This window comes from Vanellus vanellus (genome assembly GCF_965231255.1).
Source record: "Vanellus vanellus genome assembly, chromosome: 15".
In the NCBI taxonomy this organism is placed as follows: domain Eukaryota; kingdom Metazoa; phylum Chordata; class Aves; order Charadriiformes; family Charadriidae; genus Vanellus; species Vanellus vanellus.
The window spans coordinates 9,843,492-9,867,965 of record NC_138920.1 but is presented as its reverse complement, the minus strand read 5'-3'; the positions used below and the strand labels follow the sequence as shown (position 1 = coordinate 9,867,965).

The following is a 24,474-nucleotide window of genomic DNA, read 5'->3' as shown; positions in this document are numbered from 1 at the left end:
TATGCTAAGACAATTTCTTCTTTTCCCTGATGCTTTACAGCAGTAAGTCTGTACTAGCAAAGTCCATGTAGTATCTAAAGAGGCAGAAATAATAAGCCCCTCTCTACAGCTCTTGAGTCCCTGTCTATATTACCGATTCCTACTCTCAGCTAAATTGGGTAAGGGCTGTGAAAAATTATTTCTTTTACCAACATGGCTGAATTAGCAAAAGATGCAAGTATAGGAGCAGTTACAGCACACAGTAAACTTGTGCACGTGTCAGTACCAATTGTTTTAGGTTTGAGGGATAGTTTTAACTATGCTGATAGAAGGCACAGGCTTGCCAAGTTACTCCATTCATTCTTGGAGAACTTTTGTAGTAATTAATACCAATATTCTGGTAGCAGTGAGGTGCTGGTAGTGTAGATACACAGGTGTTCACATCGAAGGATTTTTTTACGTTATCTGCAGACTATTAATATCTTTCAAAACTATACTAAATGTATTAAAACAATGAAGCTTTCTTGTGTAGCTATATAGATTTATGTTACAAAGTTTCTGGCATAGCCATGAGCGCTAAGAGGAATGTTAAAAAATGAAACCCATAAAGATTTAGCTGTGCTGGCAAAATACTCATGTAAGAATACTGCTTTTGCCAGGATTGCCTGTGTCTTTTGGAGAGAGAGGTAGAAACAAACTGGCAGAAGACCTGTTATCTCTTCTGTTGGAGTTTTGTTGTTGTACTTACAATAGATGCTGAGTAAACCAGTCCAAGGTCTGAGAAAAAATCCTTGTGATGCTGAAAAATATGAAACACTAAGCAGATGTGAGTGCTAGTTGCAGTAAAAGCTCTGAGTCCTCAGGGAACAAACAGTTGGGTTTACAGTCTTTGAAGAAGTTTGAGACAGAGAGTGGATTGATTTTTTGGTGCACAAAACTGAAATGCATTTTCATGAGTGACTCTTGCTGTGTTTGTTGATGATATTCATAACATTTCAAGGGACCTTAAAATTAGATTAGCTTTTGGCCTAAATGTTGAAGTGGTTTGATCTAAACTGATCCTGCTGAGCAACTTCTGCTTAGCACTTCCAGTTATGTCTGCCTTTTTTTTTTTTCCAGTGAGTAGCTCTCTTGTGCTTGGGCTGGGTGATGTAGAAGAGCCTGACATTTCTAGGAATTTCTTATCTCTGGCAAAAGTCTTGTAAATGTCAGTTATTGATAAGTGGGAAAGTAAGCATGTGGCTGATTAGGCAGTGCACTTTCAGTGGCTTACCACTAGTCTGATTTCATGTCACAGCACACAGTGGTTCTCCAAAGTAAAAATTCTTCCACTACTAATTAGTTTTTAAAATTATTTTTACTGTATGATTTTGTTTATAACTTATCTACTTCTTGCTCCTTTCTAATATAGAAATTTTTTTCTTGTTTACAAATTTCAGAGTTATCATTTTCTAGTCTTGCTAGAAATACTTCTGATTTAAGAAATAAGCGTGGCAACTTTTTTAACCTTTAATGAATATGAAAAGGGAGTTTTCACATGCCCAAACAGATTCTTTCCATTTGCTGTCTGGGAAATATTTGAATTAAATAGAAGTAACAAAAACACAGGGCTGAAGAAAGGAAGTTTATAAAGGCCAAGGCAGATCTGCAATCAGTTACTCGGATGGAAGGCATCACCACTCTCCTTTAGATATGTGTTGTCAGCACTGTTTATGTGAGCTCTCCCTACCCGCTTCCAGGAAAGTAACTGCTTCAGAAAAAACACTTGAAACAGTAGTCTTTGCTAAGCCATCTTTTTTAGGCTGGGCAAACTATGTCCAGAAGTCAGGACACAAGTTTGACTCTTCTGATTTTGTAATTTTCAAAAGAGCATTGCTGTAATTCTGTTTAGGCTTGAAATAATCCAAAACTGTCTTCTAGGCAGAACCAGACTGACAAAACTTGAATATCTGGTTTAAAAGTAAATGTAGTCTGGTTTAGACTGCATTTTGTTTAATTGCTCGCTTCACCATATGTATCCTAATATACATTAGTCTTTCAGCTGTTTCCAAAGCCATCTTATTTTGAATGTTTAATATTTAAGAACCAATTAGTTCCATTTTGTTTTGTTTGGATAGTTTGCAATTAAGCATTCTTTCAAGTGGCCTTTATTTAGCTAATTCCGTCACAAAAATAAGCTCCAAGGGAATGAAGAGAAGTTCAAGCTAGCCAATGTTTATTTTCATTATTAATAATTTATATTATGGTAGTCCCCAGAGGGACTAGGGCCCCACTAAACCCAGTTTCCTCTGCATGTAATGACTGTGTCTCACAAAGCCTTATACAGCAGAAAATTCTTTTTGCTGCTGTGGCTTAGTGCAAGCTCTATACTGCAGTGGAGTGTACTGAGGAAGAGCATATAAGGACGAATCAAGAATAATTTTTTAAAGATGCATAAGCTAGGAACCAGAAGTAAAACCTGATGCATCTTTTCTGTAGAAAGCCATCACTAATGCATTTTTCCAGTGTGAGCACCAAATCATGACTTGTTCATTCTCTCTCTGAAGTTATGGCAATGCTCCCAGTGACTTTGAAGGGAGCAAGATTGGGCAGAGAAGTGATGGTCCTAAAGACCTTATCTATTTCCAAACTAGCAGCAGAAGACACTTTATATTTTAAAAACACACTGATGGGCCAAGTTAGTTTAAAAAAAAAATCATGTTTAGGCAGATTTCTATCAGAAGTTACAGTTTTCAGAGCATGTTTTACAGAAGTCTTGAAAGAAGTGATTTAGAGTCCTTTCACACCTGCTAAATGCAAAGGAGACACAGAGCCAAATCCTGGACTTCTGTAAATAGATTGATTTGAATAGAGTTAGGGCAGTTCATATAAACCAAGGATCTGACTTGCTCTCTGCGGGATACTTGTGTGAGTTAAGTGGATAGAACTGACATTGGGATGAATAGGGCTGCAAAGTGGAAGTGCCTTGAAGATAGTGTAGCAGTGCAAATTTTCATCATCAGTGCAACTACCATCCTTCTCCCCTCTCCTTATGTGGAAGCACCAGTCTTTTCTCTATTCTTTCCATAATTCCAAATCTAGATAGAAGTTTTCCTGACCTATCTGTTCCATATCCTTGTTCTCATTTGTTCAGTTTAAAGGGGGTAAAACATCTGTTTCCAAGTACAGCTGTGTGTTAGTACCTTTTTTTTTCCATACAAAAATCACTAAATCTGGCCATTTAAGACACAGATTTTATAGGAACTAGAGTTGGGCTGTGCAAAGTTCACCTCATTAAAAACAAACCCAAACCAAATAAAAGCAGAGAATAGCAGCTTAAAAAATGTGGGCCATGAATGTCAGAGCATACGTGTTAGGAATTGGTAAGAAATGAAGGGGAAAGTACAGATATATCCACATATATTCAAAGGTTCTTGTTTGTTTGTGGTGTTTTGTTGTTGTTTTTTTTTTTTTTTTTCCACAAGTAAAGTTTACATGCTTGTAGGGTGTCTACAGAAAGGGAACGTTAGTACAGAACACAGTGTTAGGATTGCTATGATAGCTACCCTAATTTGTTAGAAAATATAATGAGTTCAGGCCTATGTTAGAAGATACTGAGTAAATTCAGCTTAGATAAAAATGCTCAAACACCAAATAATTTTTTGATATTTTGGCTGTTAGCTGGCCAATGACAGACATTCTAAATTGTCTTGATTTTGATATCTCTTTCTGAAAAATACACACTTTTTCATTATCTAAAGGTAGGTACTGAGATTCCCTAATCAGTAGTGGAAATACTGACTTTGAGAAAACTAAGTCTATGTTTGCGTAGCATTAAAGAAAATAATTTGCTTTAAAACATAAACCGTTTCTCTCTCCTGTTTCCCTCTTATATGATATTTTGTATACTTTTCCTCTTTTTCCAGTGTTCCTTGGGGTACTGATCCTAACTTAGCAACTTCATTATTTCTGTGGCATAAGATTGTCTTGGTAACATTTATGGAAATAAAACATAGTTGCCGTAGGAAGTTGACTTAATGGTTTAATTCTTTAAAAAGGGACAATTTTCTTGATCAGTCAGCTAAATGACAGATAGTTTCTCCCACTTCAGAAGCATGCCCCAGGACACATTCCAGTATATTGGGATTCACAGACTTGAGGTTTTGAAGATATCAAAATACATCCCACATACTGTTGGCCATCAAATTTCACTATTACTGGAAGTTTGTCATCTGTTTTGGTTAATATATTCTTCTCAGTGTAATAATCAAAACCTATATCTATCCATCATGGTGGTTTCTATTAAAGCTTAGACTTGGGAGTTTCCACAGCCCTAAGGCCGAGATAAGGACCTTCCTCATTTCAAAATTGACCTGGAAATGGGCTTTTAGGAGGCTCCTGCATTAGCCAGTGGATGGAGACATGATCGCACCTGATAAGTCTATCTGTAACATAGACTGGGGAAAACAAGGAGAATGAGATACATATTACAGAAGAATGTTCCTTGGGGTTCCTAATTAAGAAGGAGGAACCTCTCAAGGACAGAATTGGTAGGATTCAGTGCCTTGCTGCTGGGCAAATTTTCCTTTGTCAGATATGGAAGAGCCTGTTCATCACTTGTAAATTGCTCTCCCTCAGCGTCATCTGCTTCTTCTCTTGTTAGGAATTTGTTTTTAAGTATTCATTATAACGTAGCTTACTGCAAACTCAAATTCTGCCAAAGCTGAAAAAGCTGCAAGTCAGGCTAGCGTGTGGAGCCTGCCACATTCCTGAATCTCTGATTCAGGCTTGCAAGTTTGTCATCAAGTTTGAAATTGAAACCAGAGGAGCTAGCAGCAAGCCCTGTGCTCATAAATCAGCTGATAATGGGTGAATTGTTCTGTGCCTTCCCCTGAAGAGGAAAGCAAAACTCAGTGCAAAAGTACTCACAGCAACTAGAAGAGGTATGGTCTAGACAAGCACAGAGAAACTACGTGTGGCTGTATGAATATGCCGTATACTGGCAAAGGAAGTGGACGGGGATTTTGGTTATATGCAATCACTGATTCTTTTCTGATTCCATTACCAAAAAGTTACAGTGGGATTTACAGCCAACCTTGATTCCAAGCAACAGATTTCCATAAAAGAAATAGGCACAATACATCAGTGTGTGATCCGTGACAAGGTCTCCTTTGTGCTTCATTTGTTTGATATCTGCTGCCACTAGAGGGTGGTACAAAATTGACCACAAAATTATGTCTTGAAAAATAGTTTCCAGGTCATTAACTAAGTACGGGCCAACATTTGCTGCCAGTATTCTACTGGAAATCTGGAATAAATGACTGATGAATTTCCTCTGGATGTGCACCAGTGTCACTGAGAATAGAACTTGGATCTGTATGCTTAGATGAAAACTAATTAGAAATACAGCAACATTTTGAATCGCAGACTTGAAAAACAGGTCATCTTGAACTTGAAAGTTGAGTCCTATGTTCAAAGAACTACACTAAGAATGGTTACATCAGAGACACTACCTCCAGCACAGGAGAAGCTATCTGAGGGGACTGCTTATGATATTTCAATTTATTGCTGCATAGGAAACCTGGACTCCAGAACTTCATTTCCAGAAGCTGGCATAAAGCTATAGAAGGGCCTAATGACTAAAGCAATAACTTGGATCAAAGCCGCTTATCTGATTTTCTTTTTATGGCTTGAATATGGCTAGGAGGAAAGTATGTCAGATATGCAGAATTTAAATATATATTTGAGTTGAATCTGCCTAGATAAAATTTGCAGAAGTACCAAAATGAGATACACACTGAAGCCCCATCTTTCTAAATAATGTAAGCTATGAATGTAATTCTTATTAAAAGTCGATTGAACTAGCTCCTAAGAGCCTAAATTACTTTTGAGAATGGGATTATATTCCTGAATTATTTGAGATTTTCAAAACACAACCTAACAGATGTAAATTTGGTGTAAAGTAAAGGGCCTGTCTAATAATCTGAGTAAAACAGGTTTAGGCCAAGAAGTTCTGTCGAACGCATGTGCAGCTATGTAGAGAAGCAAAATCTTCCACTTGCAGCAAAATTGCTATGTAATTGCTCACACTGCTCAGTCTTAAAACAGCAGAAATATCTGGTGAATATGAGTGGGAGACTGATTGTTCACGGCTCTGTACAGCTGTATCCAGTGGACTTTACAGCACTGTAGCGAAACACACCTCTTCGGTAAAAGATGGTTTCCTGCGTGGATTGCAATTTTCTGCAAAGGCGGCTGAACAAGTTCAGCTGTCTACATTATTTTATTCCCAATGTAGGAACCAGGGGGGAGAAAGGGATGAGTAGGGGTGAGATGGGAGAGCAGGAAAAGTGCAAAGAAGAAACAAAATTTGCCTCCTAGTGCTTCAGAGATGGATGATAAAAGTACTAAGGGGAAAATTTTCGAAAGCTCATCACAGGCAGCTCTTTGTTTCTATTGCCTCAATTTTTGCAAATCTGTTTTACCATATGGAAACAAAATGTCAAACGTGCATTTTCCATATCTGTAACTGCAGCGGCTCTTCCCCTGTCTGTGTGGTGGACTGGTTACAGGTTATATGTGTTGGTGCGAGACACTAGTTCTAGACAAGTGATATGCGCAAGTCAGAATTCCTATGTTTAAGTGAATTACATATAACCTTTTCAGGTTCTGCTTCTGTGAGTCCTTTCCACAGAAAGGATTTATTGGAAGAAAGGATCCCTATTTGAGTGCAATGCTGTGTTTAAATAGCTATGTTGAGACGTAGCATCAAGGGCACTTTCTGTCTCCCGAATTCTAATGACTTTTGATCTCTAGGAAAATAACCAGAGAATTTTTTTCTTAGTTCTGCCAATAACTGCATAAATAGAATGTTTGTCTAACAATCGAACAAAAATGCTTAAAATTTAAGGGGTTTTAATCATAAATTTGGAATGTTTATTTAGCAAACTAGACATTGCTACTGAGGTCAGTGGTTTTTCTAAAGAATGCTCGAGAGCAAAGATTAAATATAGTGTGTATTTTCCCAGTGGATTCAACACTGTGCTGTACACAAGATGGTCACTTCATTCTTTGTTCAGTCAGCCTTCATTACATCTACCTTTAGAGTAATTAGGGCTGAGTCATGATGTTATCGCATCTCAGGAGTTTCATTAATTTTAATGGTCTGCATTCTTTAGATGTCCAGCGCTGCAAAGTAAGTGCCAAGGTCTAGAAATTTCCAACATGTTCCACTTTACATTGAAATCACAAAAAGCTTCAGTAGTTCAGGCCCAGATCAGCCCTAAGACTTTGTTCAAAATGTTTGACGGTATTGTAATACATTGTGGCAATCTTGAATTTTTTTTTTTCTTTATCAGTGTCATGAAAGACTGAAATGCCATTGTCTGCCACAAGTGTTTTGAAATGGATACCACCCATCATAAGCATTCAGAAGTGTTAGTTAATCCCATTGTTCCTGAGTTTTGAAATAAATGAGAGGAAGAAAAATAATTGTGATTGCATCAGTGATGGTAGACAAATGTAGCTCAGTTTGCAAAATCAGTCTTAAATTTGACTTATGCTAGAAATTTTCTGGTGCCATTATGTTAGGGTTGTCTTTTGCCTATTAAGTGTTTGCAATATATATTTCTATCAGCTAAAACCCTAATACAGGTGCAATTATAGCAGCAAAACAGTTATTGTGGTGGAGTTTATAATAAATGCAGGGAAGTGGAATGGGTGACAGCACCTTTGACTGAAGGTTTTTTTGAAACAGCAGATGATTAGTTGGAATCACAGATCATTCCTAGAGTAAGTCCAGAGAATGTCTCTAAAGTCCCTAAATGTTCATCTACTTAATCAGTACTGATTTTGGTTACATAGAGTGAAAATTGAATTTCAGTAGAAATGGTACAGAACTAATACACGTTAATGGCAAATTTGTTTGGCTGTCATGGAGCCTAAGTGAATTTTATAAAATCATGCTCTAAAAAGACATAGATTCTGGGTGGCAACCCTACCAAATCTGTGTACTATGCTATGCAGAAATCCACTTACTAAGAGGTTTCTCCATATAGGCACAAATATAAGCCACATATTTTAGGGTCAAGGCTGCAGTCCCTCCAATAAAACGTTGAGCACATCTGATACTGAGAAAAGGTTTATGTTGTGATAATACAAAATGAAATCACCTCTTTTCGGTTTCTACAACTAGAAGGTAGAATGGGTCTATTGTCCTTCTAAGTAAAACAAATATGATATTTACAAATAAAATTATATATAAAAATAACAATAGTCTAAAAGCGTAAGGAAAAGTAAGTATCAGGTGGTGTAAGACAAATTGTCATGATCACATAATGTGTCCAGAATCACAAACATGATCCTAAGACATTGAAGTGATTCACATTTGATAGTTTGTGTTCAGTCGTTGTGTCTATTTTCTATAGTGACTAATACTTTACTTGATTTCAAACTGGGGTTTGTTTTGTTAGGCAGCCGCTGCTTGCTGAAGCCATTGAACAGCAGGGACCGGCATGCCAGTGAGATATGTAGCTGCTTATTGCTTAGGCTATTGACTTGATGTGTGTGTCCACAATTAGCCAAAGGAAACAGAAGTCTGGTACAGTTTTTGCAGACACACAACTAGGAGCAAGCGTGTGTCTCTTAACCAACTGGTCACTCACAAGCGTAACAATAAAAATTTTAAGGAAACGTGAATACCTTACAACAGTTCATCAAGTTCAAGTGAACATCTTGGAGATACTAAAAGAAAAACATGGCTACTAATTTAAAGTACAGAACACAAGCAGAAATATTTTGCAAGAAGTCAGTGAGTCATATTTTCCCCATAAAATTGTTGAAACCATTGTGCCCAGAAACAATTAAATATGTGACTAGGGCTGGAAAAGTTTAGCCGTAAACACAAACAGACACCAGTTTTTTTGTTTGTAGAGGATGAAGGTCGTTTGGCTTGAGGAATATCCTAATACTAACAGAGGAAGCAGAACACGCAGTTTGAGTCTGTTCACTGCTGCATAGAAGCTCAAATGTTTGGCCCTACATGCCTGGATACTTGGTAAGGTTAAATGCTACTAGTCTGTTATGGCAAATCATTGAAACAGGGACAAACGAAAACACTCCTTTAATTTGAAGAAAATACTCTTTTGATTTATATTAAAAATACATTTCTGAGACCTGAAGCCTCAGTCTTACAAAACTGCACATATTAAAATGCTTTAGTCAATGAGTATGTGACAGTTTGGAGATCTGTTTAAGGCTCACAAGCTTTATAAGACTTTTTCAAGACTCCTTGGTTTTTCCAGTAGTTCGGTGTTTCTATTGCCCCTGGCAATAAACTCCTTCAGTTTGGCCTGATATTTTTGTGCTCTACATATGCCAGCCCCTAGCTAGCTACCGTATTCACATTCTGTGCTTTTTGGGAAGATTAAAAGAGATGAAGTTCCTCTGCCCCCCAGGGTATAATCCCTGTTTTTATGAGATTTGGAGACATTGGCCTACACAGCAGAGGTTACAGGTTGGAGGACAAATTTGAACTCGGCTTTGTCGGGGGTCCTTATCTGATTTATTTCTAGCCTAAAGGGAGAGTTGAATTTGAGATGTGTCCAGATGCTTTTTCTCAGGGGCAGTTGTAACGTAGCTCAGCACTTTTATACAGACACTCTGGCTAGCAAAACCCTCTGTTTAAACAACTGCATTTATAAATCTTTCCTACAAATAAAATGTTGTCTTGACATCCTACTTATGGTTTTCTACTCAGAAGTATGAAGTGAGCTGTACGATTTCTAGGTCACTACAAAAAATATATATGCAGGTGTGTACCAAGAGGTATTTGACTTTGCCAACATTATTTCGAAGTAAGAAAGATAACCCCTTTAGTGGTGCTTCCTAGCATTATTTAAATTCTCTTCATTCTTATAAGAGGGAACTGTGAAAATGAGTTTGTGAATTGCATTTGAACGTAGCTGCGCATTACAGCAGAACATGACACGGTCAGTGGCCTTGAGGACTGAGCTTTGTGCAGTTAAAAAAAAAACAAACGACCTATGAGAATTTTTAAATGCTTACGGCTATGTGCAAGTGAGGTCCAATTCATCTCTCATTTCTACTAATTTGCAACAGTGTATCTTCTTAAAGTACAAAATTATATTTGGTTGATAAAAACACATCTGGCAACAGAATCAAGTCCAGGCAATTTTAGCAATTTATTTCTTTCACCAACTGAGTTTTGGGGGTCTGTACATTTCCAACTTAATTCTTCACATCTAGAGTTCAGTACCACAGATTTTTGCTTTGGGATTTTGCATCTCATAATTTTCCGCTTTCTGTTCCCTGTCAAGGGTCTGCCTGTTTTTGTTTCATATCTATATGCTTCAAAGGCTTTCAGTCTCATTCTATGCAGGCTTTAGGAGTCCTACTTAGGAGTCCTACTAACTTTCCCAAGTTAGAGAGGAAGAATAGATCCTAGGAATCTGGCTTTGCCTTGATGAGGGATGTGGTCAATAACCATGAGGCTATTCTTTTATTTCTTCCTTTAACAGCTTGTTATGCAATTACATTTTTCAGTAAGTTACATGTTTTTTTCAGTCTAATGATCCTTTTGATGGGGTGACTGTTCACAGACATAAGCATCTGAAAACTAGAGGAAAGAATGGAAAATATGTAGAAACTTCAGCTGTGATGTGATGCAAGGACAATCTCTGATTAAGGGTGTTAAGGAGGCAGCCTTTCAAAGCAAGAGAATGTAAGTGCTGTACAGTTTGATTAAAAAGTGATTATGATGCACCTAAATTTTTCCATGTAGCATATTTCTATTGATACTATGGAAGCTATGGAGTCATGTGGACTTCAGTGCATTGATATACAGAATACCTAGCCGTGCCCAACACCTCGTTGGACAAACTAGGTAGCTTGCAAAGCAGGTAGCTGTTTGGCTCAAATTTATCATTTTCATATCGTGTTCTAAAATCTTTTGCCTGTTTTTCAGATGTATTCATAAGCTTGGCACAGCCTGTGCCCAGAAATGGAGTCTTAGACCTCAGCCTGGGGAACCAACTGAGCAGCTTCTTATGAAATAGTCAGGTCTCACTGCAGGATCTCTGCTTGTGGAAATCCATAACGACTTTTTTTACTGCTTTGGTAGATAATGATACCTAAAGCATAGTCACTTACAGTAATTCCCTGTACTTGTAGACTAGCTCAAAATTAGCAAAACACTCTCAAACCTCACTCTTCTTGGGAAGTATATTTAGCCACTTAGCTCTTTATACCCGGTCTGGAAGAGCATTGAGTTAGGTTGCTCTCCAAGTTATGGCAGAACCAGGAAAAGTGTCTTATGACATTTCTGGGCTTCTAGTCTGATTAATTGTAGCCATGCTGGTGGGATAATGTCAGGCATAGGGGTTGAGTGTGGATGTTTCTTTCCAGTATCTACTCTGATAGATTAAGAGCTCACTGTTCTTCAGAGCACATTCTGTAATGTAGGACAAATTTTTGCATGGAGCATCTCCATGCAGAGCTCTTTACTGGAGTTTGTACTTCTCTCCACAAATAGATACTCCAGCTTTTTGTTTTACTCAGTTTTACTCGGTTTTACTCAGTTTTACTCAGTTGTGGTGTTTACATTACACCGGCTTGAGGAGAGAAGGAAGGGAATTTTTCTGTATATTAACTGTCTGAGTGATTTTCTACAGCTGCTTTGAAGGATATGTCTGTTACTTATATTGTAACTTGGATTCTATAGACATATGGCAGAGAACACAATTCTCCAGAAAGCAAAAGAGTTTGACTGATGGAAAACAGAAGAGAGCAATCCAAGAGAAATCCTGCCAGAGGAGGAGCATGAACCTGAAATTTACGGTTGAAACCAGACTTCTGCCTTGGGCTTAAGTACCACACTCAGCCAATTCTACCATTGACTTCAGTGGGGCTCTGCACAGATGCAGAGAACTGCTTTTTGGACCTGACTATGTCTGGAGCTTAAGTATTGTTCTGGCATCCATACTGATTTGGAAATACACTGGTTGGCCTGAACTCCTTAAGCAGTGGGACAATTACAGGGTTTTTAAAAAATCAGAAATGTAGAGAGCCTGTGAATTGCGGCTATTCTGGCTTTTGCATAGTGAGTTTGTAAAATCAATCAGAAATTGAAGAGGGCATGAGAGATTTCATTTTAGACTATTCAGTCCCTTATTAATTGTGTTGTGGATGACAACAGAGGAAATGCGTATAGCAGACAAGTCTTTTTTTTTTTTTTTTTCTATTTAATCTACTGTCTGTTTTTCTGACTTTCTGCTTTCATGCAGCTCAACACTTGCAGCAGCACAGTCTAAGCCTAAACTGCCAAGAAGGTTTTGACTCATCTGTTTTTCTGTTTATTTCAGAAGCCAATAGACTTACTGGCTGGCAATCATGTCTGTCAAACTCACATTTGTCACTCCTGGTGATGGAGGTGGTATCAGCAGGAGTTGTTCCTTCACTGGATTCAGCACTGTGCAAAGCAGAAAATTAGCGTAAGTAACAGAAAAGCACCTGATTGCTTGGGCTACAGGCATTAGGTACTGTGTATGTATTTTTTAACCTAAGGCATCTATGTGTAGAAGTTGCTCCTTAATTTTCATCTTAAAAATATTGAGTGTTGTTATGGTTCACTGATAAATAGCTATACTTTACACCATACTGTCTTAATACTATACACACTATACTTCAGAGATGGCCGGGTTTCAGAGGTTGTGTATCAGACAGTTAGTAGTGGCCATTTCTTCTAGGAAAATGAAGGGCTACGACCCTTCCTGCTTGCATCCTAGTAGTAACTGATATTTTCTGACTAAAACCTTCTGAATAGTTATGGTAATTAAAAATCTCATAGACCTTTAAAAGATGGGAATGTTAATGGTGAATCCTGGCAAAATATGTACTGAATGCAACTCAAGTTCTCCTGGAGTTGTTTAAGCAGAGCAGTATTACATGAGAGGAAGGGCTGCTTTCTGGTAATGCCAGAAGGGAGAGGAAGGGAAAGAATACGAACAGGCCGAGAAGGCTGCTGCAAAATTGCTGCTATCGGTAACAGGTCTATAGTATAGCCAAAGTTGCAGTCCAGTCTTCCAGTCAAGCTGCGTAATTGCTAAATCACACTGCACTGTTTTTCCCTTTTTTCCTTGTCATAAATTGTTGTGTAGCATTGCTCTATGTAGATAACTGTGCAGCTTTTGCACAGGAAGTGCTCTTGTTCTGTTTCTGAATTTAGTGATCCCTCTATAGCCTATTGAGTGCTTTTAGAAGATATTATATATAAATGGAAAATTAATATAATCTCTGGCTGACAGTGCATGCCAGGGTAATAACAAAGTGAATCATTTAGCAGTATCATACAGAAGAATTATAAAGTATGCCTCTAAAAGTATTGTACTCAAAAAACCCTATTGTATATCAGTAAAATACCTAACTTGTGTCATAAAATAGATTTTCAAAGACCCAAATGACTGAGTTAACTTTTTAGTTAAGCACAGCATGGTAAAATATGAGCAAAACCTAAATTCCAGTCACGTTTGAATAAATTAATTTGTTGTGAAAGCTGAAAAATAATATTACACCTAGCAAAGATCAGACATCTAAAATCACACCAATCACTAAGATCTTGACAAAACCACTGTCAATAAATTAGATAAACAGACTTGAGCTCAAGTACATAGTGGGAGTTCTAGCAGGGAGAGCATCTACCAGGAAAAGTGTTGAACAGCTGTTTCTCTGACAAAGGCACAGTCCAGCAGGGTAAGAATTCTCCAAACAGAAGAGTTCATATATCCCTTAATATTATTCTGTTACTTTTAGCTGCAAAGGTTTTCTAACCAAATGCCGCTCTTTATGCATTTTTCATGATGTTGCTTTTCATTATTTGTGTAGACAGACCCGTTTCACTCAGGAATCAGCGCAATACGGAAAACTTGTTTACTAGGTACTCAGTCACAGCCCAGTGAACACCCAAGAGCCTTCTCCAGCACAGTGAAGACATTTTTTAATCACCCTTTCCTAACTTATCTCTCCCTCAGGCACTGTTGCAAAACACAGCAGGAGATTGCAGGGGCCCTATGCAAGGTCTATCCAAAGGATGACACACAAATCAGGTCCACATGGAGATTCTTAAGCAGATGCTAAATATACTTTTGCATTTCTTTAGCAACTTCCTTTTGAGGCTCTCAGTCAGACATACTATTTCATTTTTCCTCACAATGGTCTCCACAGGAAGTAAACAGTATTACTGTTATCTATAAAGTGGGAAATCTGATACTTAAATTATTAAGTTCACGAGGGAAAGCAGCGACATAGCATCTAGCTTTTAGCTACTGTCCCTAAAGGCCCATGTCAGCCACTTAACTTTTCTATTAAATGTATCAAAATGGGATTCTTAACATCAGTGCACTGAGTATACATGGGCTACATCAGTCAGTAGGAGATACTGAGGAAAATGGTGAATTTTAAATCCCAGCCTATCTGTATGCAGTGCTTAGATGCTGTACTTTAACTGAAGGAAATGGTTTCCTGAATTTAGGATTTGCAGTCCAAAACTCTGAAGGTAAATATCAAAGTCCTTTCCTTTCCAAAAATAAACAAAACCCAGGAGTAATTTGGGCTTTTTAATTTCAAAAGATAGAATTATATCTTCCATATGCTATCTTGCTAATTAGAGTACTCATCTAAAGCATAGAATTGAATGCTGTTTCCTTCTTTGCCTGAAAGAATTTTAAGCGATGATCTTTCTAGGAGACTCTTCAACCGCTGTTATTGGCTAGTGCCCCTTTCAGTGTTATTCCTGTTGAAACCCTCTCCCTTTGTATGGGATACTCAAAGATTTATTATCTTATGAAAGAAAACAATATTAATGTAAGTTTCTAATTTAACAGTTATGTTCCTTGTTAAAGGTAACCTGAGCTCTGAATGGTTTGGTTAATTAATAGTTAACATTAAGCCATCATAAAAAACTAAGATAATCATTGGGGTGAAGAAATTAAATATCCAGTAATGTTTGGCAACAACTAATTTCAACAGGTTTTTATCAGATTATATGTTAAAAAATTGAGTTAAGTGGAAATTACTTAAGTAATTACCCGAAGGTTTCTATAATAGGACTGGGGACAGCTCTCAGGTGTGCTGGGCCTAGGATTTAATCACCAAGCTCAATAATCTTCTTAGGCATTCAGTCACATGCCTAGAACTTAAAACAGCCAGTGGCTAAGGACTAAGCCATCATTTCTCCAGGTGAGTTGAATTTGGGGCAGAGACTGGAAAGAAGGTGGAAAGCTTCTCTGAGAGTAACCAGTTGGCTTGGTGGAATGGGAAACTTTTTTAGATAATGTAATGTAACTTTTTTAGATAATGGCTTGACTTACAGGGAGTATTAACAAAACTAGAGGAGTATACAGATAGAGGTAAGCCAGGCAGGAATCTGACAATGTGAAAGAACCATTTGCAGATAACTTATTTTCTGATTTAAATGTTGCAGCTATATATAACTAATGGCTTGAGGTATTCTAACTCTTTAGGTTAGCACAAAAAATCCTGTGTGGGGGACTACTGTTAGAAAAAATATCTAATTTTGGTTTTGCAGTTGCTTTTTAAAGTAATTAAGTGAGGTGTTAGGTGCTGAAAAAAACACCTTGGTAATTATATCTTGTATGCAACCTGGGCTTGGTAGCTTGCTTTTCTAAACAGTGGTGGGGCTCTAAGCCGTCATTTAAATGGATGGTGAATGCAGGCAAAGAAATAGCTATTTCTTAAGGCTTTTCATGTTAACTTTGTCAGTTAGACCTTGAACAGATGAAAAGTTTGTTGCCTCATTTTCCTGAACTGCAGGTAAGTCAGAATGGGAATGTCCTGTCCTGCAGCGTGGCTTACTTGACTAGTTCTGTAGTTGACCCAGCAACTGGTATGAGTGTGCACACAGAAACAGGGCCTTCGCTGGTTGCCATGCATGTCTGTTAAGACAGTTGCTAGCTGTATGAACATTAACTTGTTATTAGCCTGTTATGAAAATGAGCTTTTCTTTTTCTTGCTCAGTGCCTCCTCTACCTTCGCAAAGAAATGGGTACCTGCACAATTTCTCTTTATTGAAAAAGAATAAAAGAGAACCACTAGGCTTCTCAGAATCAGTGTCAAGCTTGGAGGAGGAGATGTTTCTTATTGAAATAATTATTGTTGAAGTCACAAAAAACTTGCAGCTCTTCTGCACTAAGTGTTTGGGGCTGGACCTTAACTTTCTAATGTTATCTGTAAAAGTATTCTCAGTGTGCCCAAGAGCTTTGTTCTTTTGAGTAAAGGCATACAGGATTGGACATATAACTTGTAGCCTGGAAGCTTTGTGTGTTAGGGATCTCTCTTCTTCCAGGTGATGGGTCTTGTATCTTTCATGTATTTTTTTTCTCTTTCTACAGAAAGTCTCTTGGCAGAAGTTCAGTGAGATCAAGAATGTCACTGAAATCTTCCAAGGCTTATAATTCCCTGCAGAAGGGGGCAGTCATCTGGGATCCAAAGCCGCTGCAGGTGAAGAAAATTTTTGAAGCTTTGAAGAAAGGACTTAAGTAAGGACTCTTTAAATATTGTAATTTGCCTTACCTAGTCATGCTGCTTAAATCTGTGTATCACTGTTCTCTGTCTCTATCTGGCATCTCTAAACGTATATAGTGACTTTCCCAGACTGTGGCTTGGGACCTTGTAAAACAAGTGTCATTCACTCTCAGTCTGCTTGCAAACAAAGTCCTCTGATGTTTTTGTTTGTTCCTAGTTTGTTACACTTCTCTAAAAAGTCAGTGAGAGTTAGAACTCTGTGGGGAGATTCTCCATTTCTTGGGGAGCAACTAAGCTCTCTTGAGGAACGGAGGCTTTCAGAGCATGCAGGGTGGCAGGCAAGGAAGTCTGTGGATCAAGGGGAGGCTGGGATAGGGATGGGACAATGAGACCTGGGGGGTGATTGGCAGAAAGTTTCTGGAGAGGGAGCTGTGTGGAGTTTGCTTAGACTCAAAAAGCTGACTTAAAACCAAGTCTGAAAGCAAGGGTGTGCCCTGCAAGGACACAGTGGGGAGGCTGGTTCATAAACCATTTCTATTCCCTCTGTGCTAATTAGAGAACACTTAAAGAATTAGATATTCTAGTGGGTTGTTTGGTTGTGTGTTTTGGTGTGGTTTTTTTTCTCCTTTTAATAGAATTAAACTCTGGAGTTCAAAATTCCTCTTTCATCTCTGGGTGGCTGCTTGTAAGGGAAAGTCTAAGCAGATCCACCTGAAAACTTCAGCTGACTTGAGATGATGAAACAGAGCGGTTGTATAACTCCATCTAATGGCAATGTAAATAACAATATCTTGCTTTAACTGTAGTACTACTTCAGAGTCTTTATTATGGTTGACTTCACAGTCAATAGTGCATCAGTACAGACTTGAGTGAAAAGGTTAAAGACCAATTTTGTCCATTGTCTCTGGCTGGCAGATGTGGGGTGTATGCAGCAGACAGAGATCAAAGGATGGGACTGGCAGTCTGAATTTAGGGTATTCTGCCTTTGAGGAAGCTGTTGGTTACCTCAGAGAAACACTGATATTATTCAATGCTGAAATGGCAATTAAAACATGGATGAGCTTCCTCACTTGGTATTATAGACCTGAAAGGAAGTGGTGGTAAGTGCTGTTTGTCTCCATCAGTGATTGAAATTGATCAACCTTTAACTGAGTCCTCAAATCTTATTATATAAAAATATGCGTCTTAAATCATAACAGTTGATGGGTCTAGTCTAATATCATAGGAACTTTGTTTACACCCTGAAGCCACTATTGGAAGATAATACCTTTCCTTGGATTTGTAAACCCTGTAACTCTTTCTGCTGGCATCCAACTAATAGTTTCTTCGTGTATGTTGCAGCTGTCCTCAGAATTTTGCTACTTAATTCTAATCATACGTTTTTTTCTTAAGCAAAGAACATAAAATGCACTGTAATAATTCATTGTAAACTCAGGTATGTCACACTTTTATTCCAATAAAAGATTACAAAGTCTTAGCCCTAAAAATATCAGTCAATGTTGTATTAGTATATTTAGATTTAAAACAAATAACGAAACCAAATGTTTTTGTGGCGTTTAGAATTATCAGAGCATAGGGAGGAGAAACCATAGAGTGGATCAGAATTTGTTCCTGGTTCTGCAGGGAATGCCACATGGTCAGACTCCTGCCAAAACTGAGTAGCTAAATAATTGACTGAAGTAACCTACAGAAAACAACTGTATCAAATAGCAATACAAAGTCCAAATTTTAAGTAGATGCAGACTAAGTCCACTTGGTGCTGGAGTGACTTGAATTTTTAGTACAGAACATGTTTTACGTGCCTGTTTCTTTATAGCAAATAACTTTATTCTGTTAACCATCTGGGTACCATTCCAAAAACTCCTTATTCTGTTAACCACCTGGGTACCATTCTATCAAGCTGGCAATTGTAACATACTTAAATCTAAAAGTGATGAAGCTCTTCTAAAAGAAAAGTGAACCTTTTTCTGCCACCAGCCTTGGCTACTTCTGCACTGAGCTGTTAATAGGCAAGTGTAAAGAGCAGGCAGCTGAATGCTGGAGCCACTGGGTGTCTTGGGGGAACTGGTTTTGTAACAGTGAGAAAATTAAATGCATCAAAGCGAATGTGAAGAAGTGCAGCTGTCTAAAATGAAGTTATTTTGACTGCTCAGAGACTGTGTCTTGTAATGTAGTATTTACCAGGTGACTCTTTTTTTCCTTTTAAGCATAAGAGGAAAAAGTTACCGAAGCCTGCTCTGTATTAAAAGCAAAGTTGGAAGAAGATGGTCTCAGCAGAAATAGTTTAAGGCCCTGTGGGAACTCCTTAGGGACAACCCTTGCATGCAAGCAGTTCTATAGAAGCCAACTGGCACCAAGTGCTTCACACCTTGCAAAATAGTTCCCATTCTGGAAAAAGTAATGGTTACATTGAGAGACTGCGTAGCATACTAAAAGGTGGTATTCAGCTCTGTTTGCTAAAATACTGAATGATATGTGCTCTACCTTATGTGTGGAGTACTTCTATGAACTTGAATTTGTAGTGCAAGGTTTTCGTGCTGCAGTTCTTTGACTTTGTAAGATGGAGTTGGTTGATGACTTGCTCAACAAATGAACTGATCTTCTACCTTACAGAAAAGGTTCCAGAAGGGCAAATGGGAATAGTTAGAGAAATCTGAAAAGCAGATCTGTGAGCTGTGTGTGTTAGAACTTGCTCTTCTCCTTCTACATCCCTCCTTTCCTCTTGCCTTTAGTAGTACTTCCAGCTCTACTGTCTTGTTCTGTTTTGCCTCATATTCCCAGAATAAAGCCTGTCTTTCACTTGAATGACCTATTTTAGATGAAGGGAAACAAGAAATAGTGAATGTCTAAGTGCACGTATATGTATATAACTTATGCAACAGTGGTGGCCTTCTTGAATTGCGCTGTAGCATTCCACATCTTGGAGGCATAAAAAGGATTTGGGATGATTCCTAATGTACAGCATCTTTAAATGTTCGGTAACAGTAACCAGCATCTGCTGGCACTCATATACAGGTGCTCCTCTCAGAGTGACTTTGCATTTAGGACAAATATTTGTCTATGGAAACCACCCTTTCTCATTTTTTGACCCATGTCCTTCTAGATAGCCATTCACATCTCTAGAGAATAAATCTAGAGAGGGAAGTTGCTTTGTGACATTCTGCTGAAAAATTCTTTGGGGAGGTGTTATAATTAATGTAGCAGAAGAATGTCAGTCTGGGTTTTCTTCCTCTCTAGCGAATACTTGGAAGCGCATCAGGCTGAATTGGATTATCTCTCTGGTCGACACAAAGATACAAAACGGAACTCCAGATTGGTAAGATGCTTTTAAGGTTAAATACTTAAATGACTTTATTTTTTAAAGTCGCAGAAGGAGGTGCTTTCTCACATCTGGGACTCCCAAGGGTTTTCCAGTTAAAGCGCTGAGGTGAGATACAGCAAGGCATCACAATTGGAAATTTATCGAGCAAGTGAGCTCTTGATGTGCGAATTGAACTTGAGATTTCTCATGTTCAATATCCAGTGGTGTTCTTCAGATCATATTCCTTTACAGGGATGGTAACTCCTTGTGTCTGTTTACTGATCAGTGTTCATACGTGACTCTGTAGTGACAGAAGTGGTGTTAAAGACCAGGCCTTGTTTTCCATGGTTGGTGAATGTGTCCTTGTAACCTAGATTCTGTCATGTTCACCACTCTAAGAAGTACCTTCAGCAACAGTAGTAATAAAAAGGCAACTCACAGATCCAGTTTTGCTTTGCCTTTCATTTGGGAAATAATAGCTAGATTTAAAAAACAAAACAAACAAAAAACCCCAAACAACAACAAAAAAACAACAACACACCAAAAAAACCCAAACCACAAAAAAACCCCAAACTCCCATATACCATGACTAATGCCCAAGTCCTTGTTATAGCTGGTGGTGAGACTCTTACTGTCTCAAGCATCTGCAAAAATAAACCAACCAACCATGCACAGAAAATAAAACTACTCTTAAAAATGTTGGACTGACTCCTTGAAGTAAACACTATGCATATCTTAAATTACACTAAATTAAGATGCATTGGGTCTTGTAGTAAATATGAAAGTGTAGTTATTATGCACAAATATACATGTGCTTCTATTCAGCCTGTGCTATTTCTCTTTCAGGCTTTCTACTATGACCTGGATAAGGTAAGACTATTGAGGATGAGACGAAATGTTGTAAATAGAGAAAAATGGATGATGTCTATTGTGTTACTTAAAGGCATATTTAGGAAACGATTTCTCAAGTCCTCCTCTGTCTCTCCCCTCTTCAAAAGCAAATCCGCTCTGTGGAGAGATACATCAGAAAGCTGGAATTTCACATAAGCAAGGTAAGGGGTTTTATATCTTGTACATGTAAGGCTTACAATGCTATATAAGCAAACTATCTAAATAGAAAATACTTTGATTATAACTCATCTGAAGGGGAATAATACTGGATACTTTCTGAAAGCTGTAACCATTCTTTTTACACAAGGAGGGGATTTTTATTTGTTTATTTTCCTGAATGGTTCTATTCAGGCTGAATGTTGAGCGCAACCCAACCTGAGTTTGCCTGTGAAACCAGTTTGCACATTCTGCTAGTTTACTCAGAAAACACTGCTGTGGGGAAGACTTGCGTGTTCTCTCCCGCTTCCTACAAGGGGCCAAATGGGCAGTTCTGTAGAGTGCACGCGTTCTGTTTGCCATCCACTTCCAAAGGAATCAAATCTCTCCTCTGACATAGCTAAAAGTGTAGGTGTGTTAATCTGTATTGAGGAAATAGGTTTCCTGCTCCTCAAGTAACTTTTCCCTGAACAAAGTGTTACTCTACTCCTTGTCTTATAGTCTAATCATAGCAGAGTGAATTGTATCTCAATATCCCATGCTTTTTTGTAGGAATGTCTACAAACTGTTGCACTCTAATCGGCCTGTAAAATGCAGGAGTTAAAGCATTCTGTAATACTATGGTAATGGGATTTGGTTGGTTTTTTTTTTTTGCTAGGAAAGACTGCTGATGTCCCTTTTCAAAACTTACTAAAACTATGCCGGGGTAATTCTTGTTTATTTTCCCCCACCCTCCAAATCTTAAAGGTAGAAGAACTCTATGAAGCTTACTGTATCCAGTGCAGACTACGAGATGGGGCCACTAATATGAAACATGCCTTTTCCTTGTCTCCTTCCACCAAAGCCTCCAGGGAGAGCCTAGTGGAGCTTTACAAGAACTTCCAAGAGTGCACAGAGGTAGGAAATGCTACACACATGTAACAAAGACCTGACTGTTCCTTAGCAAAAAATGTACCAGGACTTGCTGCTGGCTTTTTTGTTTAATGGTACAGGTTAAGACTTAACATGTGAATGAAATACAGGTACATAATGTGAACTGAAGATTGTGTAAAACTGTTGAATTCTGTGCCCTTCTTTTGCCTCTACTCAACTTGGATTTGTGCACTGATGAAGACAAGTGAAAAATTCTTTGAATTTCTGCTTTAATACTGGGGTCCATTTTGATTTCCACTGGAAGTAATGGGATGAAAACTGAATAGTGAATAAGTTTGCTTGTCTTGTAAAAATAGTATGTGGAAGATAACTGACAGTGAACTGCTCAAGCAGGTCCACTCTTCTGTGGAGCGGCAAAAAAAACCAGCTAGCGTCCTTTAAAGATGAGAAAAGAAAACAGCACGTATTGGGGTGGTAGCTGCTTTTCAGTCATGGTGACTGTTCAGTCTTTCTTCTAGGACATGTGCTTTATAGAAGGGGCATTGGAAGTCCATTTGGGAGAGTTTCACTTGAAGATGAAAGGTATGTTCCTTTCTTGTTTCCTTCAGGACTCATCAATTGATTTTTGGGGTTCCTATGTAGCAATCTGATCCATTGCATCTACTTATTCAATGTCAGTTGCTTCCATTGGCATTCTGGATCTGACCCTGAACAGAATTTTGGCAGATGTCTGTTTGCTTCAGTACTGTAAAACAGGTCTGCAATAGTATTTTATATTTGAATACAAAAGCTGATTTTCTTTCTTCAGTTCAAATAAAGTTTGTTCTTCTAAGAGTGTTTTGGGCTGGTGGCATAGCTTCTGCACAGAGTTGAGCTCAAGGGATAGCTGGATAGTCTATTTATTGCAAGCTGAGGCTTTGGGGAACATTGTGAAATTCTACAAATATTAGGATTTTTCCTTCTCTTTTCAGGGTTGGTGGGCTTTGCACGTCTCTGCCCGGGGGACCAGTATGAGGTGCAGTATACAGAAATTCATTTTGTCCTTTATTTCACTGCTGTGAGTTTGCAGTAGAGGAACAGGAGAGCATGGGTGCAATGTGTAGAAGGCGAGTAGGAAATAGACTATGATGAAACCGTGCGCCGTTGTGATTAGAACAGTGCTTTGGCACATTCACTAGTTACTATGCCCTCTGAGACTGAAGAGGGAAAGATGTGATTCAAGTGTTATGGGAGGGTTTAAAAGATGGAAGTGATTGTCTACCCAAACCAACCTGTCAGGTCTTTGTCTTCAAAGTAGCCCTGGAATCAAGTCACAGTTGCTGCCTGTTTCTTGGAAGATTGCCTCTGGCATGATTTCAATGAATCTTAGTATCTTACTGGGTTGCTCTCCTACTTCTAGCAGTGGCAAATGAATTCCAGGGTGCCTTGTATTTCAGTACCGCTACGCTTGCTATGCAATGTAGTTTTGCAGTTCTAGAACGGGTGGAATGTGTCATTTGGCACTGAGTTAAGGTGTTAAAACCTGCAACCTGAATTCCTGCCTCCAATCTTCTAGCTTTATCCAAGTTCCTAAATGTATAGCCGTCAAAGGAATGGCTTTGTCTCTGCGGCAGTGGAACAGTGTGAGGCCTATGGACTGAAGGGAACATTCTGGGATATGTTGACCCAAAATTCCTCTTTTCTTCATGGTTTCTAGGTGTTTGTGCGACTGGGGCGCCAAAAATGGAGATTGAAAGGCAAGATTGAGACCGATGACAGCCAAACATGGGATGAGGAGGAGAAGATTTTTATACCCAATCTTCATGAGAAGTTTGAAATCAAGGTGTGGTGTATAATGGTTGGATTGGTATCAGTGTTAACAGGTCTTCTGCCATACTGCTTTCCTATGAGGCTACCAAGCATTTGTCAAAATTCTCAAGTAGTGTTCTTTTCCTAGCCATGTAAAAATGGCAGTTAATCAATGTTCTGCCTACTGAGCAGACATCTATTTCTGGTTTTCCTTTGCTCCTGGCACTCGTAACTGTATTAGTGCACCTGCTTTCCCATGTCTGGTATATGTGGTTGGGTTTTTTGAAAAACAAACAAACAACAAAAACTCCAGATCCATGTCTAGGATTTTCTAGGGTGAAGTTTAGATGTGGAGACAAAGACAGGTATGTTTATATCACTCATGTGGAATATTAAGTACCTGGGGTTCTGTTCTCCACTGAAAAAGATAAACATGTATATGGAAAGCATATCACTGCGCGTGTGTATGTTTTGAATGTGTAGTTCAAGTGTCCTTTTATCCGGATGCACTGCGGATTCTTTTGTCGTGTTTTGCTCAAGAGATTGTTGCTCAACAGCCAGCTGAATATAAGCTGGCAGTGTGCCCGGGTGGCTAAGACGTCTGATAGCATCCTGGCTTGTATCGGGAATAGTGTGTCCAGCAGGACCAGGGAAGTGATTGTCCCCGTGTACTCAGCACTGGTGAGGCTGCACCTCGAGTACTGTGTTCAGTTTTGAGCCCCTCACTACAAGAAAGACATTGATGTGCTCGAGTGTGTCCAGAGAAGGGCAACAAAGCTGGTGAGGGGTCTGGGGTCTGGAGCACAAGTCTTATGAGGAGCAGCTGTGGGAACTGGGGTCGTTTAGCCTGGAGAAAAGGAGGCTGAGGGGGGACCTATTTGCTTGCTACAACCTCCTTTCAGGTAGTTGTAGAGAGCGGGGTGTTGGTCTCTTCTCCTAAGTAACAAATG

The 24,474-nt window shown here is 38.7% G+C and overlaps 1 protein-coding gene across 3 annotated transcripts in view; it reads left to right on the top strand.

Moving 5' to 3' along the window:
• RIPOR3 (RIPOR family member 3) overlaps positions 1-24,474 on the top strand; it is a 53,265-nt gene that overhangs the window by 8,741 nt on the left and 20,050 nt on the right. For 2 of the 3 annotated variants that reach the window (XM_082491099.1, XM_082491100.1), the window contains exons 2-10: positions 12,339-12,467; positions 16,383-16,529; positions 19,753-19,831; positions 20,663-20,686; positions 20,815-20,868; positions 21,611-21,760; positions 22,255-22,318; positions 22,708-22,751; positions 23,433-23,558. In XM_082491099.1, coding sequence (XP_082347225.1) covers positions 12,367-12,467; positions 16,383-16,529; positions 19,753-19,831; positions 20,663-20,686; positions 20,815-20,868; positions 21,611-21,760; positions 22,255-22,318; positions 22,708-22,751; positions 23,433-23,558 — 789 coding nt within the window. In that variant the 5' untranslated portion in view covers positions 12,339-12,366. The remainder of the gene's footprint in view (positions 1-12,338; positions 12,468-16,382; positions 16,530-19,752; positions 19,832-20,662; positions 20,687-20,814; positions 20,869-21,610; positions 21,761-22,254; positions 22,319-22,707; positions 22,752-23,432; positions 23,559-24,474) is intronic. The other variant, XM_082491101.1, reaches the window with a different exon arrangement.